The sequence below is a fragment of the Cryptomeria japonica genome, chromosome 5 (genome assembly GCF_030272615.1).
Source record: "Cryptomeria japonica chromosome 5, Sugi_1.0, whole genome shotgun sequence".
In the NCBI taxonomy this organism is placed as follows: domain Eukaryota; kingdom Viridiplantae; phylum Streptophyta; class Pinopsida; order Cupressales; family Cupressaceae; genus Cryptomeria; species Cryptomeria japonica.
In genome coordinates, this window is record NC_081409.1 from 324559843 (window position 1) to 324574771 (window position 14929).

At 34.5% G+C, this 14929-nt stretch overlaps 1 protein-coding gene across 2 annotated transcripts in view; it reads left to right on the plus strand.

Annotated features, from left to right (window-relative positions):
- The first annotated feature begins 1433 nt into the window (after positions 1 to 1433).
- The window catches only part of LOC131062415 (cytochrome P450 704C1), a 56650-nt gene continuing 43154 nt past the window's right edge, over positions 1434 to 14929 (plus strand). Inside the window, exons 1-2 of one of the 2 annotated variants that reach the window (XM_057996070.2) lie at positions 1435 to 2237; positions 4825 to 5040. In XM_057996070.2, the coding sequence (XP_057852053.2) occupies positions 1944 to 2237; positions 4825 to 5040 (510 nt within the window). In that variant the 5' untranslated portion in view covers positions 1435 to 1943. Of the gene's footprint in view, positions 2238 to 4824; positions 5041 to 14929 lie in introns of both variants that reach the window. The other variant, XM_057996078.2, reaches the window with a different exon arrangement.

Genomic DNA, 14929 nt, shown 5'->3' on the forward strand with positions numbered 1-14929 from the left:
AATATGATAGACACATTTGTGTTCACCCTATATTGGTGGTAAGCCATGAGGAATTCCTTCTCCAATATGGCTTTGACCGCGTGAATAACTAGGGGATGGTCTTTGGTGAGTATGGCCACTAGTCTTTTATCAAAGACCTCTCCCAAGAAAAAACATTTGTCGCTTTATGGACTCTAACTGTATTGGCATGTCCATAACTCCTTCCTTATCCTCTCAGAAAATGACACAACAATGTGACACATAAGCCACTGCCCCCGCTCCTTTTATAGCCAACTACCTTGTGTCAATATCATAATATCACACTGCCTTTCACATTAATCATCTCGGTCGTCCTTGCTATCTTAACCACTCTTACACACAATCCAAGAGGTTGGTGTCCAACTTGTCCCACACACTTTTCTTAATATCCTTAACACGTGGATGTTGGATATCCAGTGCCACATCACTTTAATTGGCACCCACCATGCATGCCACCATGCTTACATTCTCAATATCTAGACTAAGGCACAAAATGCTCTCCTCCTTATGATTGCTTGCATCACCATCACCCTATCATTAGTAGGATCTCTAAAATTATTAAGCCTCCTTTGCCACTACACCATGATTTCTCATAGCTGCATTTTTTGAAATTTCATTTGCTGAGGTATTCTCTTTTCTATATATATACCCGATTTTAAAGTCCAAGAACCTCCCTGTCAATGTTTTGATTGACCCCAATCATCTATTAAGCTTCTAATTTGGGGTGGTATTTTGTCGAATAACATTGATGGTGATCAATAAATCACCCTCAAGGTGCAATTTTTTAGCATTTAATTCTATCCCCACCTCAAGACCAAGTAGAGCCACATGAAATCCTGCCAAGTTGTTGGTAGCCACCCTAAGTGATTTTGATTTTGATTTTACCCCCAATAATTGTCCTTCATGATCTTTGACCGCACATCCAACATTGCTTGGGCCCAGATTGCCCATTGATGCACTACCAAAATTAACTTTTATCCATCCAAATTCAGGGACAATCCACTAAACACCACTCTTCAGATTGTCAAAAGAGATCAACCTTCCTAACCCTATTAACAAAAAAAAAAAAAAGAATAAATAAATAGAATAAAAATTATAAAATTATATTTAATATTTTAATTATAAACTATTATAAAACTACAATGACAAGCACTTGCCACTTATAAATTATTATAAAACTACAGTGACAAACACTTGCCACTTATAAATTATTATAAAACTATAGTGACAAACACTTGCCACTAAATAGTACTTGTTCTAGAGATACATATACACTTCAAAATCACATCTCACAATATTTATATTAGAAAACGGTGTATTTGCAACTTTAAAGTCACATATAATGTGGAATATATTCATAATCATGTGGATATATTAGCCTGACACTGTGGATATATTAGCCTGACATCGTTTTTTAAAGAAAAAGTCACACACCATTATCTTTATCTGCATCGATGGAGCATTCCTTTATATATTTTATATGCATTGATGATTTCTAGGTTTAGGGGGTATCTTTATCTTGTTTATTTGGTTTCAGAGTATACTTGCTAAACTATCTTACTCTTTGTCAACGCATCTACCGATCAGGCCCATGACAAACAATCTGCAAAGCATCCAAAATCTGGGGTTTTATCCTAATTTTGATTTTCCACTGCTTATGGCCATCCACTTCATATATAAGCTTAAACCCATTTTCAAAGACTCGTTTTATAATTCACTCTTTGTCAATGCATCTACTCATCAGACCCAAAACAATCTGCAAGAATATCCAAATTCTGGGGTTTTAATCCAAACTTCGATTTGCTACTGCTTATGGACACCCACTTCATGTAAAAGCTTAAAACAACCTCCTCCAAGTAGTTTAGCATCGGAGTAGCTTTTAATATTTATTCGAATTTTGCACTACTGTTGTGTTAACAACAAGAATGGTGTTGAGCATATTTGCAGCAGCAATTGTATTACTCCCAATTGCACTTGCTTCTCTGCTTTTTTTGCAGAACATTTTCAAAAGCAAGTGGAGTAGTGATTCATACCCACCTGTGGCCGCTACAATAGTTGGTCATATTCTCAATTTCAAGAGGATACATGATTTCTATGCAGATCATCACTACCGCTATAAAACATACAGATTAGCTTATCCTACTCACAGCTATGTTTATACGACTGATCCTGCAAATGTGGAGTACATACTCAGAACCAATTTCACAAATTATGGCAGGGTAAGCCTTCCTGTTCCAGAATCCTGTAGTATCAATTGACATCTGTTTTCTAGCTCTTTGAAATTGCAGAAAATATCTTTTCTAATTGAAGAAATAAAGTAAATATTGGCTAGTTATTTGAAAGAATTGATAAGGCAAATTGTTTAAATGAATTGGGATAAGTTGTTATTTTAAAGGGTTTGAAGGGTTTATATTTAGGTGGTGTTTCTGCAGTATGTCAAATATTTGATGTTTTATGGGAATTCAATTGGAGTAAACCTTCTTTTATGAGTATATTGTGTTCGATGGTGCTTACAATAATACAGTTTAGATTTGATTATTTTAAATATGATATATAATATTTATTAATATATTAAATTTCTTAGTAATTGCATTTCATGACAGGATTGTGCTTTCTTCTTTTGATTAATGGGGAAATATGGGTTTTTGAGATATGTGCAACCCTATACACATTGAAAGCAACAGATATAACAATAATACATCCAGATAACAGCCTAGAATTATCTAGGTAATACACGAGACAAAGTTGCAACAACTTGGAAATTAGACAGGAGACGCAGCACAAAGTTAGAGACCCCCACCCAAACACCAGCCTTAATACTTTTTGGCTGCAGTTCTAGAACCACTTAGTTCCAAAGTACACTGGCTCCATTAGCAACAGCATTTGCTGTTTCTCTAATATGAACTTCCTTCAAATTTGGTCTTCCTCTATTCCTGTCCACCTCAAAATCAGCCATCTTTTTGGGATTTCTGGTAATTCTGACAAATGGCTGATCACCTGGCATGCCACTTTTAATGAAGGGAGAAACTTTTTTACCGGTTAAGGCTTGGTCAAGTGAGCACAGTACAACATCAACTTAAACTTTCTCCTGCAAAGAAATAAACCTTGAATCTGGATAGCCTGCAGCATTATCTTTTTCCGAAGACCTGATTTTCTTTTCTTTCCAACCTACCTCTGTTAGTGTTAACTCTTTCACAAGCTGTCTCCTTGCAAATGATACTTTCCTGGACACTTATTTCTGAAATCCTCCTCCTCTGATCCTTAGAAGCAGACAAACTCATTTTTCCTTATAAGGATTTAGCATTCTTATCCTTCTTACCATGGAATTATAGTTTACACTCAATCTATCTATCCTAACTTCTATCTTCCTTTTCACCTGGTCTCCTCTCTGCCCTTACAAAAAAAATATTTATTTATCCATTGATTTGTAAATTTGTTTTTGATAGAATATGCAACCCCTCCATAAATAAACCTGTGACCTCTATTTCGGAATGTACAAAATTTCCCTATTGGACCAACTTGGGTTGCATTAATAGTTGGTGATTATTGAAGGAATTTATTGGGTAAATAGTTTCCTAAGACTTTACTGTCCTATTTTTGGTTTTACCAACAATTGTTATGGACCAGACATCTGCAAAATGTTTGAGGATCTCTAAATAGTGAGTGATTATTTGAAAGAAATTATATGGTAAGATTTTTAAGATATAACTATGATGATTTTGAATTGGACCTCTTGTTGAATTTTTGAAGCACTTGATGATGTAGATGATTATTGAAGGAATCCATAAGATAAAATATTTTTTGTATATTTGACTAATGTGATTTTGTGTTTATCAATAGTACAATTAGACCGGACCTGTTTCAGAATGCTTGAAAAACTCTTGATTTTTTACCTAAATCTGCAAGGCGTTTAGCAGGTAGAACCATATTGTCAGCCTATATAAAAAATAAATTATAATATAATAATCCAGTTTCTCAGAATAAATACTACTTGTCCTGCTATTTGTAGTTATTTTCTATTCTCTATTTAGCTATATTAGGGTAGGGGATAAATGAAAACTTAGTTTAACTTTTATATTGCACTGAATTTATTTTGATCAATCCTAGTCAATTTAAAGCTAGAAAACAACTAGCTCATATGATCTAAAAAGGTGAACACAGGCAGAATGTTTTGGTTTTCTCATTTTTCGTTTCTCCAGCTTTTCTGATTTTTTTCTAAGATAGCAAGAGTAGGGATTACATGTTAACCAGAATTTATCTTAGCAAATGCATGGTAATCGGAGTTGATGTGTTGGCAGGCAACATGTTTAATAGAATTGAAATTGAATCTTCTCGTTAGAAACACCCCTTCCATATATAGATTGTTGATAGTGATTACCAAACAAAATGCATCTTAGTGAGTAGGCAGCTTATGGGTATCATTACAGGATAACTAGATCACAATTGATATTCAATTTTGGGAATCAACAATCTATTAGATTGGAACTTGGGTCTTCTCCCATAAGCGGCCTTCTCTTGTATATCTTATAGGTAGTAATTATATAGTAACTACAGATCATCTGAGCAAGCATATACCTTAAGGGTAGCGATCACATTGTAACTAGAGCTCATCTTAGTAGGTACATACCTTAATGGTAGTGATCGCATGGTAACTAGAGCCCATATTCTCTTTTGCCTGGCATTATGTCCTCTAGATCACAACCTGGGTCCTAACATAACAAACACCCCTTTGTTTCAACATAGTAAGCACCCTTTTTCAGATATAGTTTATGGGATTGTACTGATTCTTATATTTTTCATTTGCAGGAAAATTTCAACCATGAAATTATGGCAGATCTCCTTGGGGATGGGATTTTCACCGTGGATGGAGAGAAATGGAAGCAACAGAGAAAATTATCAAGTTTAGAATTCTCCACCAAAATTTTGAAGGATTTTAGTAGTGTTGTTTTTCGAAAATGTGCAGTGGAGCTTTCTGGAATTTTATTAGAAGCATGCAGAACAAATAAAATAGTTGAAATGCAGGTAAGACGGAACACTTTAAGATGGTTTTCAGGAGTAAAACATATGTATTGCAACCTTCTCTTGATTTTTCTTAGGTATTGGTGCATTTTGATTTCTAAATAATCATTTCCAAATGGTTTAATCTATCTCTGGAAACCTTATTTTGTATTTGAAGTAAACAGACTAAGTTTGGTTTGATTTTATTGAATGTGAACTGTTTAGTAGATCCCCAAATCAGCTAACAGATAATTATATTTTTAGGCAATGGTCCAATGGAAGGGTTTTCCCTAAATTTTCCAGGCAGGAATGGCTGGGTATAATCTTGGAGAGTATTTCCCTTATTTTACGATCTTTTTGTAATAAAATAGGTCCAAGAAATAATAATTTTATCTTTGATACTCATTTTAATAAGTATTAATTACCATTTATAAAAAAATTTCATGCACACAAAATTCCCTCATACTGTCATGCAGCCATAAAGCTCGTAGTCAGATTTTCAAAAGCTTCTGAAAGCCTTACACCTAATCAGTAGCTGCTGGGAATTGTTTTAGGAAGATTCCTATATTTTCATCATGAATGAAAAACACTTCATGTGACTATCTGCGGTGTAAACTTAGAGTGATATTCCCTTCCATGGGACCATCACCTAAGTTTGGCTTCATTTTCTTCCGTCAAGTCAATTGCTAAATAAATATTTCTCTTAATGTAGTTGAGTAAAATTATTATAATGGACCTGTAAGAAGAATAAGATATTATAGACAAACCATGCAGAAGAGAGAAAAACAAAAAAATCTTTTATTATCTTTGCGGTGCCACTTTGAGAAGGCAACCTCCCTGAAGAGCATAAACTCCAATGGTATATCTAAGGTGTTTTTCACTTAGGAAGTTATTACAAAAGATAGAGTCCTGCTAAAGACAACTACAACCATCCCCATGCATGTTGACTATTTTATTTTAACTAACTAATGGGATGACATATTGTAATAAATAACTTGCACAAGAGAAGAACATAATAGGAAATATGCTATAAATAATTGGTAGTACTTTAGAGTAATAAGCCACTTCGAAGGGGCAAACCTCCAAAAGTCTCCAAGAAGAACATAATTTGCAATGTGATGATAATAAACTAACTACAAGCTCCTATATATACCCTATTTATGCCTTGGATGCCACCTAAACCACCTTACATACCTAAATATAACACTAAGGATGAATTAGCTATCTAAATAAGACTATAATGATGATTATACAACTTTTAATTAGGAGTTGAGGTAGCCACAAGCTGTCTAGTCAAAGAAGCAATGTTCTCAACATTGATCAACTATAGATACTTTGTCACAAAATCCTCATTTTTTCACATAGCATCTTTTTTGACTTAGAGTTCCTCCATTTGATCAAATACTATGTGATTGCGCTCATTTGCAACTTCTTAGTGCGTGTTTGAAGAAATTCCTTAGGATCCAAAACTATTTTCCCTCCTCATCAAGCTTTGGTAACTCAGTCTATACTGCACCTCTATGCCCATAACCTCCTTCAAGCACGCTACATAGAAAACTAGATTTATTTTTGTTGATTTAGGTCGCTTCAATTTATATGATACATTGTCAATCCTCTATGACACCTTATAAGGACCATAATACTTGGGTGCAAACTTGTTATCTTTTTGTTGTTGTTTTAGTAAAATTTTCTTATATTTTTGTAATCTCACAAAGATCCAATATCCCACTTAAAAAGTCCTTTCACAAGTGCTGATCAGCTTGTTTCTTCATTCTATTTTCTTTCCATTTTTAAGTTCTCTTTGACAGTGGCAAGTACCTCTTGTTGATGTTGAATGTGTTTTTCAACAGTTTGAACCTTTGGATATGCTTGCATTGAAGAGGTGATTGATGGTGACCGGTACCCATATAGTGTCAAAAATGGAGACATATTGGAAGGAGTATGGAAGGGAGTGTTATACCACCATTCTAGTAGTGGTACCCATTGCACCTGTTTCTCTTGTTTATCTGAAGCAAAACATTGAAGAGAACCTTCCAAGAATTTGTTGGCCACCTCAATCTATCCATGTAATTGGGGATGATATGATGAGCTACAAGCAAGCTGAGTGCCCAAACATAAAATAACTTAGTCCAAAAATTGGTTATAAATATAGGACCATGATCACTTATTATAACTTTTGGATTCCTGTGTAGTTTCTAAATAGTATTCATAAAGGTTGTTACCACGAAGCTTACTACAAATGGGTGTACCAAAGCACATAAATGTGCATATTTGGTGAGATGACCCAAAACAACCATGATTGCATTTTTTCCTTAAGATCTAGGCAAGTCAATGATGAAATTCGTAGGTACCTCCTTCCACCTTCGACTTGGAATAGATAAGGGCTGCAAAAAACTTGAAGTTTTAATTGTCTCCCTTTTATTTTGCTTCCATACCATGCAATCTACTACAATATTTTGAACATCACCTTTTATCCTCTCCAAAAATGAATATTACTTGATTCTATAATTATTGTTTAAGAACCTAGAGGGCCCATGTATTGGAGAAGCATGTATTTTTTCCAACACCTTAAACTTGAGCATTGAATCCCAATGTAGATAGTTCATAGTCATAGTTTAAAAATTCGTGGACTCGCCACGGACTCGCGAGTTCAGTGGCGCCATGAGTCGACTCGCCATGCAAGTCCTGGCGAGTCTTTCTAATTGACTCGTGCGAGTCTTTCGCTTGGACTTGCGAGTCTTTTGACTAGACTCGTGCAACCCAGAAAACACGTCAAAAAAATTATCTAAATCTTTTTATTTCAAGTCAGTCTCATTCTCCTCATCAGAATATATACATGAAATATAACATTAAAGTATAAGTGGCATTTCAATATGTCTTTTTCCTTTCTTATACTTTAAGTTATATTTCATGTATATATTGGCAGGATGTTTGAGAGTGGTTTCAGATCTCTAGGAATTATAATGCAAATTCTAGGTTTTAGAAGATCTTTTAAATTTTCAGACTTAGTCAAATTTCAGTAATCAGTAGGCTCCTATTAGCATTCTCTTGCCCTCTCTATCTCACTCACTTGCCCTCTCTATCTCACTCACTTTATCTGCCCCGAATTTTAGACCTATCTATCTCCCTATCACTCTTCCTCCATCCCCTCTCTCTACTACTCTCTATCTCAGTCTCTCCTCTCTCCCCCAAGATCTAGACCTATCATTATATGTAATTTTGTAAACATTTATAAACTTATGCTGCTATTATACATTTTAAAGTTTGTAACTATGAGTATGAATGATGACATTTCAAATATTGTGTCTTTGCCATTTGGAGATCATATGATGTGTAAATTATGGCTCTTATGTTCTCTAAATGCATTAATTTCTTTATTTTTTTTTATAAAACTACGTTTTTTTTTGCCAAATCCTTGTCAAGTCTTTTGCGAGTCTTTCATGAATCCGAGTCCGAGTCCAATTTTTTCTGGTTTGCTGAGTCCGTGGCGAGTCCGAGTTTTAAAACTTTGGTTCATAGTACCTATCCTTGTACCATAAAGCCTTTCCTTTCCATGCACATTTGCCTAAAACACTCAAATCCTATTGGAGTTTCTCAATGAAATTTTGAGCATCCTTGTCTTTCTCTCACTCTTCTCTTATCTTGTTTACCCAATTTTCTTGTAAGATGGGAATGCCATACGATAGTGACTTTGGGGGTTTCATCCCTTCTCAATATAGAATTAACCTCAAAATTCTCACCTCCTTTCTTATATATGATCTCAAAGTCATACCCCAACATCTTTGTGACTCATTTTTTCTATTCTTTAGAAGACAAACTTTACTTTAAGAAATATTTGATATTATCAAGATTTATCATTACCTTAAAGGCTTAAGTGTCATCCCATTAGATAAGATCTCTATCGTTTGATTGCATTTAGGATAGCCAACATTTGTTTCTTGTAAACTAGCTTCAACAAATTCTTACTTTTTAGTTGGTGGCTCTCAAATGCTCCGAGTCTTCCTTCTTGCATGATTATTGCTCAAATGCCATGTCGTGAAGCATCACATTCCATAATGAATGTTTTAGAAAAATTGGGGGTAGATAGGAATGGAGTTATACACATGGCTTCCTTTAGCTATTCAAATGCCCTGGTAGTTGCCTCATTTCACTAGAAGGATTATACTTCAATAGAGCTATGAGAAGTGATGCTATGTTACCATAATTATTTACAAAGAAATGATAATAATCGATAAGCCTTGAGAAACCCCATAGGTTCTTGAGGGTCCTAGGAATTTTCTACTCTACAGTGACCTTGATCTTGTGAGGGCACACCTTGACTCCCTCATGTGACATAATATGACCTAGGTACTCCACCTCTTTGACTCTAAACACACATTGGGATGGCTTATTATAAAGTTGATGCTGCACAAGAATGTCCAAAACTTGATTTACATGTTGCAAGTGTTCCTTTCAAGTCTTGCTATATATTAAAATGTCATAAGAAAATATCAAAACAAATTCTACAAAAACGACTTGAAGATAGAGTTCATCAAACTTTGAAATGTTGATGGTGCATTTGTGTGACCAAAAGGCATTACCAAAAATTCCTTATGGCCCTCATGGATTCGGAAAATTGTCATATATACATCACAATCTCTAATTTTGATTTGATGATAACTAGAACAAAGATCAAGTTTTGTAAAACAAACAACACAATTAAGCTCATCTAACAAATCATTAATTAGTAGAATTGGAAACCTATCTTAAATGGTGTAATTATTGAGCTCTTCGTAATTAAGACATGTCCTCCAAGTGTCATCTTTCTTATGCGCCATTATCATAGGAGAGAAGTAAACGCTCTGACTATACCTGATAATACTTGCCTCTAGCATCTCTTGAACCAATCTCACTTTTTTGTACATATGGATACCTATAGGGCTCAATGTTGGGTGATTGGCTCCTTGATTCAAGTTGAATGGCATAATCATGGTCTCTTTTAGGAGGCAATCCTTTTGTCATCTCTCCAAAAAATATTGAATGCTTATCTACAGCTGCTTATAGATCTAGTGGTGCAAAAGCCTTCGATATATATGCTTCTAATGCAAATAGTTGAGCCACAAAATCATCTATCCCCTTGTTAGGCATCTTTTGCATTTGATGAGATCTTAGTATCTATGAGACTTTGTACACAACCCTCTCAATTATATTATCCTTCCTTCTAAGTGAAAATGGATGAATAGTTCCTAGAAGTTCATCTCTATTGTTTCAAACTTTCAAATGTAGCAAACTACTATACTCCCAAACTATATCTGTTGCACCCATGGAGATAGAAAACATTGGGAAATCTAGACAATAATCACCCAGGGATAATTTAATGCTATGGTGTTTCCTTAAACAATTGACAACACCCCTATTCACAATTGGGACCTAAAATTTTGGAGCGAGAAATATAAAGCAATGTAGACAAGCAACTAACTTCTTGTTGATGAAGTTGTGAGTACTTCCTAAATCTATTTACACTCTCACTCTCTCTTTCTTCAAAAAACTCACTACCTTGAGAGTTTGTGCAGTGTTAATACTTGAAAGTGTATGACAGGAAATGGCTGGTTGGGGATCACTTGATTCTTCCTTTGGCTCATTGCCAGTGTCTAATATTTCTTATTCATCTTCTTCTCCTCATTTGGCTTTTCAATGTAGAACAATTTCTTTTCTACACATTTATGCCCTCTACTACATTTGCTATCATAATTAAAACATAACCCTTTCATCTCTCTCTTCAATTTGTTGAGGAGTCAATCTAGTGGTTTGAGGGAATGGTTGTGTTGAAAAACTCTTATCTATTATGCCCTTAAACCTTGCCTTCTAGGAATTAAAAACTTCTCTTTTTCCTAGCATGCTAAGACAAAGACTCAGCTATATAAATGGTGCTAAACATGTGTACCTCATGTTAGATGTCATCCCTGAGACAACCTAGTAATAAGTCATTCAAGTTCTCTTCTTGAATTGTATCTACTCTCAAGGATAGGTTTTGGAATTGTTGAATATAATCCTTGACTGATCTTGTTTGTTGTAGTTTAGCTAACTATTTGAAGTGGTTGTATGACACACTATTGATATAGGGTGATTGTAACTCTTATATGCAAATTGACCATATGATAGTGAGGGCGTGTGATGTCCCCTTTTGGGACTTACTATAATTCAGTCCCAAAACAACAATCTCTAACTTAAAGTGTGGGTTGTAATATATTAATAAATATACTTTTATCAAACTGAATTCATTTCATTATAACATTAAACTTAAAATTCAAGGAATAGTTCGGAGGAAAGAACTTATCTTGATAACCCTCTCTAATTTTAGGTGGATAATCTTCTGCAATCCTTTCATGAAGAAGGTTGATGGCTGATTCAGATTTGACTGTAGAAGCCTGCAACAATGGCGGCAAAATAGAAGGCAAACCCAATTCGGATATGTCGCTGTTTCTGATTTAGGACTGTATTCCTTATGGAACCTATATTTTGCCTTTGGCAATGACTCCTAAAGAGCGTTCCAACTTTCCAAATTTGCATGTACTTCTTCTTTAAAATTCTCTACAGAGATCAGACAACATACTTCACGGAACTGTCATAGATTCTGTATATTAATTCTGAAATGATCTCTTTTCTTAAACGGCAGTTCATACACTTATTATCAACAAAAATGTAGAACAATTATTTCTAGGAAGCGTAAATCCTTTATTATCTTTTAAGTCTGATATAACTCAAAACAAAGGAATTTTATCTTCCATATTTCTATACTCACACCCCCACCATATCTCCTGATTGTAAGTTCTTTATATACTTGTTATATGTCCATTGAATAAGATCACGTTTTCTCATGACAACGGTTATGACTTTTTATAATTTCCTTTCCTTACGTAAGAGTTTTAATCTCTTAGTATAATCGACTATACTTAGCTAATGATCATATTTTTATTAGCACCGTTTGAAGTCACTTTTCATGGTCCGTGGTATTTTACCATTCCACATCTCTTCAAAACAAATACTCATGCCTTCCAGATATCGTTTCATCTACTGAATATAGATCACTGACTATAGACCCTCCATTCATTACAATCATAGTTGAAAAACTCGGACTCGCCACGGACTCGGCAAACCAAAAATTTGGACTTGGACTCGGACTCGTGAAAGACTCGTGAAAGACTCGGCAAGGACTCGGCAAAAAAAAAAACCGTAGTTTTACAAAAAAACATAAAGAAATTAATGCATTTAGAGAACATAAGAGCCATAATTGAAACATTACACATGTCACATACTCATAGTTTCAAACTTTCAACTCTAAAATGTATAATACCAAGATTTCTTCAATGCTAATTATGCTTTTATATGGAGCCTAATCAGACTCGGAGGTTAAATTTTCCCTACTTCCATCGGCGCAATTTCCCCCCATATTTTTCGACGGGGGTTTCGGGGCAACGCCCCCAAGTTGGGGTCAAGGGGCATCGCCGAAAGATCCTAAAATTTGACTTAAGTCTGGAAAATTGAAGAATCCTCCAAAAACTAGATTTTGCATTATAACTCCTGGAGGTTCGAAACCACTCTCAAACATCTTGACAGTATATATGGAATATAACTTAAAGTCTGGAATGTCATCTTGATCTTCAAATGCCCTGAAATTTGGCTAAGTCTGGAATGTCTTCCTGATCCTGAAATCTGACTAAGTCTGGAAAATTGAAGAATCCTCCAAAAACTAGATTTTGCATTATAACTCCTGGAGGTCCGAAACCACTCTCAAACATCCTGACAGTGTATATGGAATATAACTTAAAGTATAAGTGACATTTCTCTTATACTTAAATGTTATATTCCATATATGAATCCTGACGGAGAGACCTAATTTTTTCACATGTTAAACTCAATTTTAAAGATTGCATGACATTTTCTCTGGGTCGCACGAGTCCATCTGAAAGACTCGCGAGTCCATGCAAAAGACTCGCGCGAGTCCTTGCAAAAGACTCGCGAGTCTTTCAGATGGACTCGCCTCGCGAGTCCTTGGCGAGTCGACTCGTGGCTCCCATGGACTCGCGAGTCCGTGGCGAGTCCACGAGTTTTAAAACTATGATTACAATAACCTCTGTTGTAGCCAATACGTAATACTTAGGAGTATATCTTAATGTTTCTTGCTTTCTCGATATCCATCTTTCTTTGATTTTCGCCGACTATGTCTCTTTAATAATCGATTAAACGATATAGTTAGAGAATGATGAGTTGTAATTATCGATGATGAACGATATGGCTACTGGTGTTTAGAAGAGGTCGTTGTTGTAGATCGATACTCTCTTAATGACTTTGGCCACCAAGTGTAATCTTTAACGATATGGAGCCAGATATATGTTCATAATAATCGACTGATCATATCCAATGTTGAATACTAACCCATGCCCATCTATCCCTTACTGGCTCACTGTTATTTAAACAAGTGAGTATAATATATAAATTAAATATTTATTATTTTAAATATATAAATATAAATTATGTTTATATAATATAATATTAATTTATTTTTATTTGAATATTTCAAAAATATTATCAGTAATAAATATTAATTAAATTATAATATTTAATAAATTCCAAATAATCATTCATTGGTAATTAATAATAATAATTGCTTCATTTAGAATATATAATGATCAAGGAGGGGACATGACAGGGCTTTTTTCTTCCTGTGTGCATATAACCATTGCTACTGAGTGGATTGGTGTACTTCTAGATATAAGGAAGCCATTGTCACTTTTTGCCCACTTGGAATTTGTTGCACTTAAAAAGAAAACTCTATTTGATTAATCCAAGTCATTGGATCCTTACCATCAAACTAATGCATATCCATCTTTGTTATCGAGTTCCTAGATCTCATATGAGTGTTAGGATTTGGATCACAATTAGCTTGTCTTGATGATCCACTTTGATTAAAAGGGTTTTGGGGTTGTTCATTTGGTTGTGAGAATGATATCTTCTATATTGATTCTTGGATAACTTACACTACCCTACCTCATTGGTCATTCGTTTTGTAATGTCCCCATTTTCGGCCCAAGCATTGAAAGAATAAATAATTTAATCAATTAAATAAAGTTTAATATTTTTCAAGCAATTTGTATTTAATTAATTGTCTTATTAAGTTGAATATTTTATTTTGATAAAGTGACTTTACTTGGGCCAAGAAATAAAATATTATAAAATCACTTATTTGGAGTTCAAATGATTAATATTTTAAAAGCGCTTTTAAAATTTATATTCCAAAAAATTCTAGAGGGGTTTTAAAGGAGGTGGATACTCATTGGATTCATTTTTGGTTATTTATTTTGGCAAATCACTCTTTGTGAGTCTGAGCTATTGTTCAACTATTTAGCCTAAAACAAAAACCCTAAGGCTACTTTGTTTTCATGGACTAAAACCCACCTAGCCAATCCTTGGTGGATCCATTTAGAGTTCACATTTGGGCTTAACATTTGAAAAATGAGAGTTTGGAATATTGATTTATCTACATAGGATTACAAAGATTTGCAGATAACAAATTTGTTGAAGTTTAGGGACAAATACAAATTTGTAAGAAGAGTTAATTCTTGTGTTAGAAGTTTTTTGCCGCCATTTGCATTTCTATTTATTAAATTGATGGCATCAATGCAGTAAAGGGCATGGAATTATGCTTAAATGGTGATTGATGATTTTCGGAAACTCATAAATTTAAGGTTTGGAGAGACCTTATGCCATTAGGACTGTAACAGCTTTTCCATACAGCATGGCTTGGTATTCAAAAGGTTTAAAAAGGTCAAGGAAAGAGAGTCTTAGTGTTCTTAGGAGACTTTATTACTGCCGCTTACATTGGGTATGCTAAAAGTTAAAAATAAAAATAAATCGCTGCCTTTGTTGACTAGCC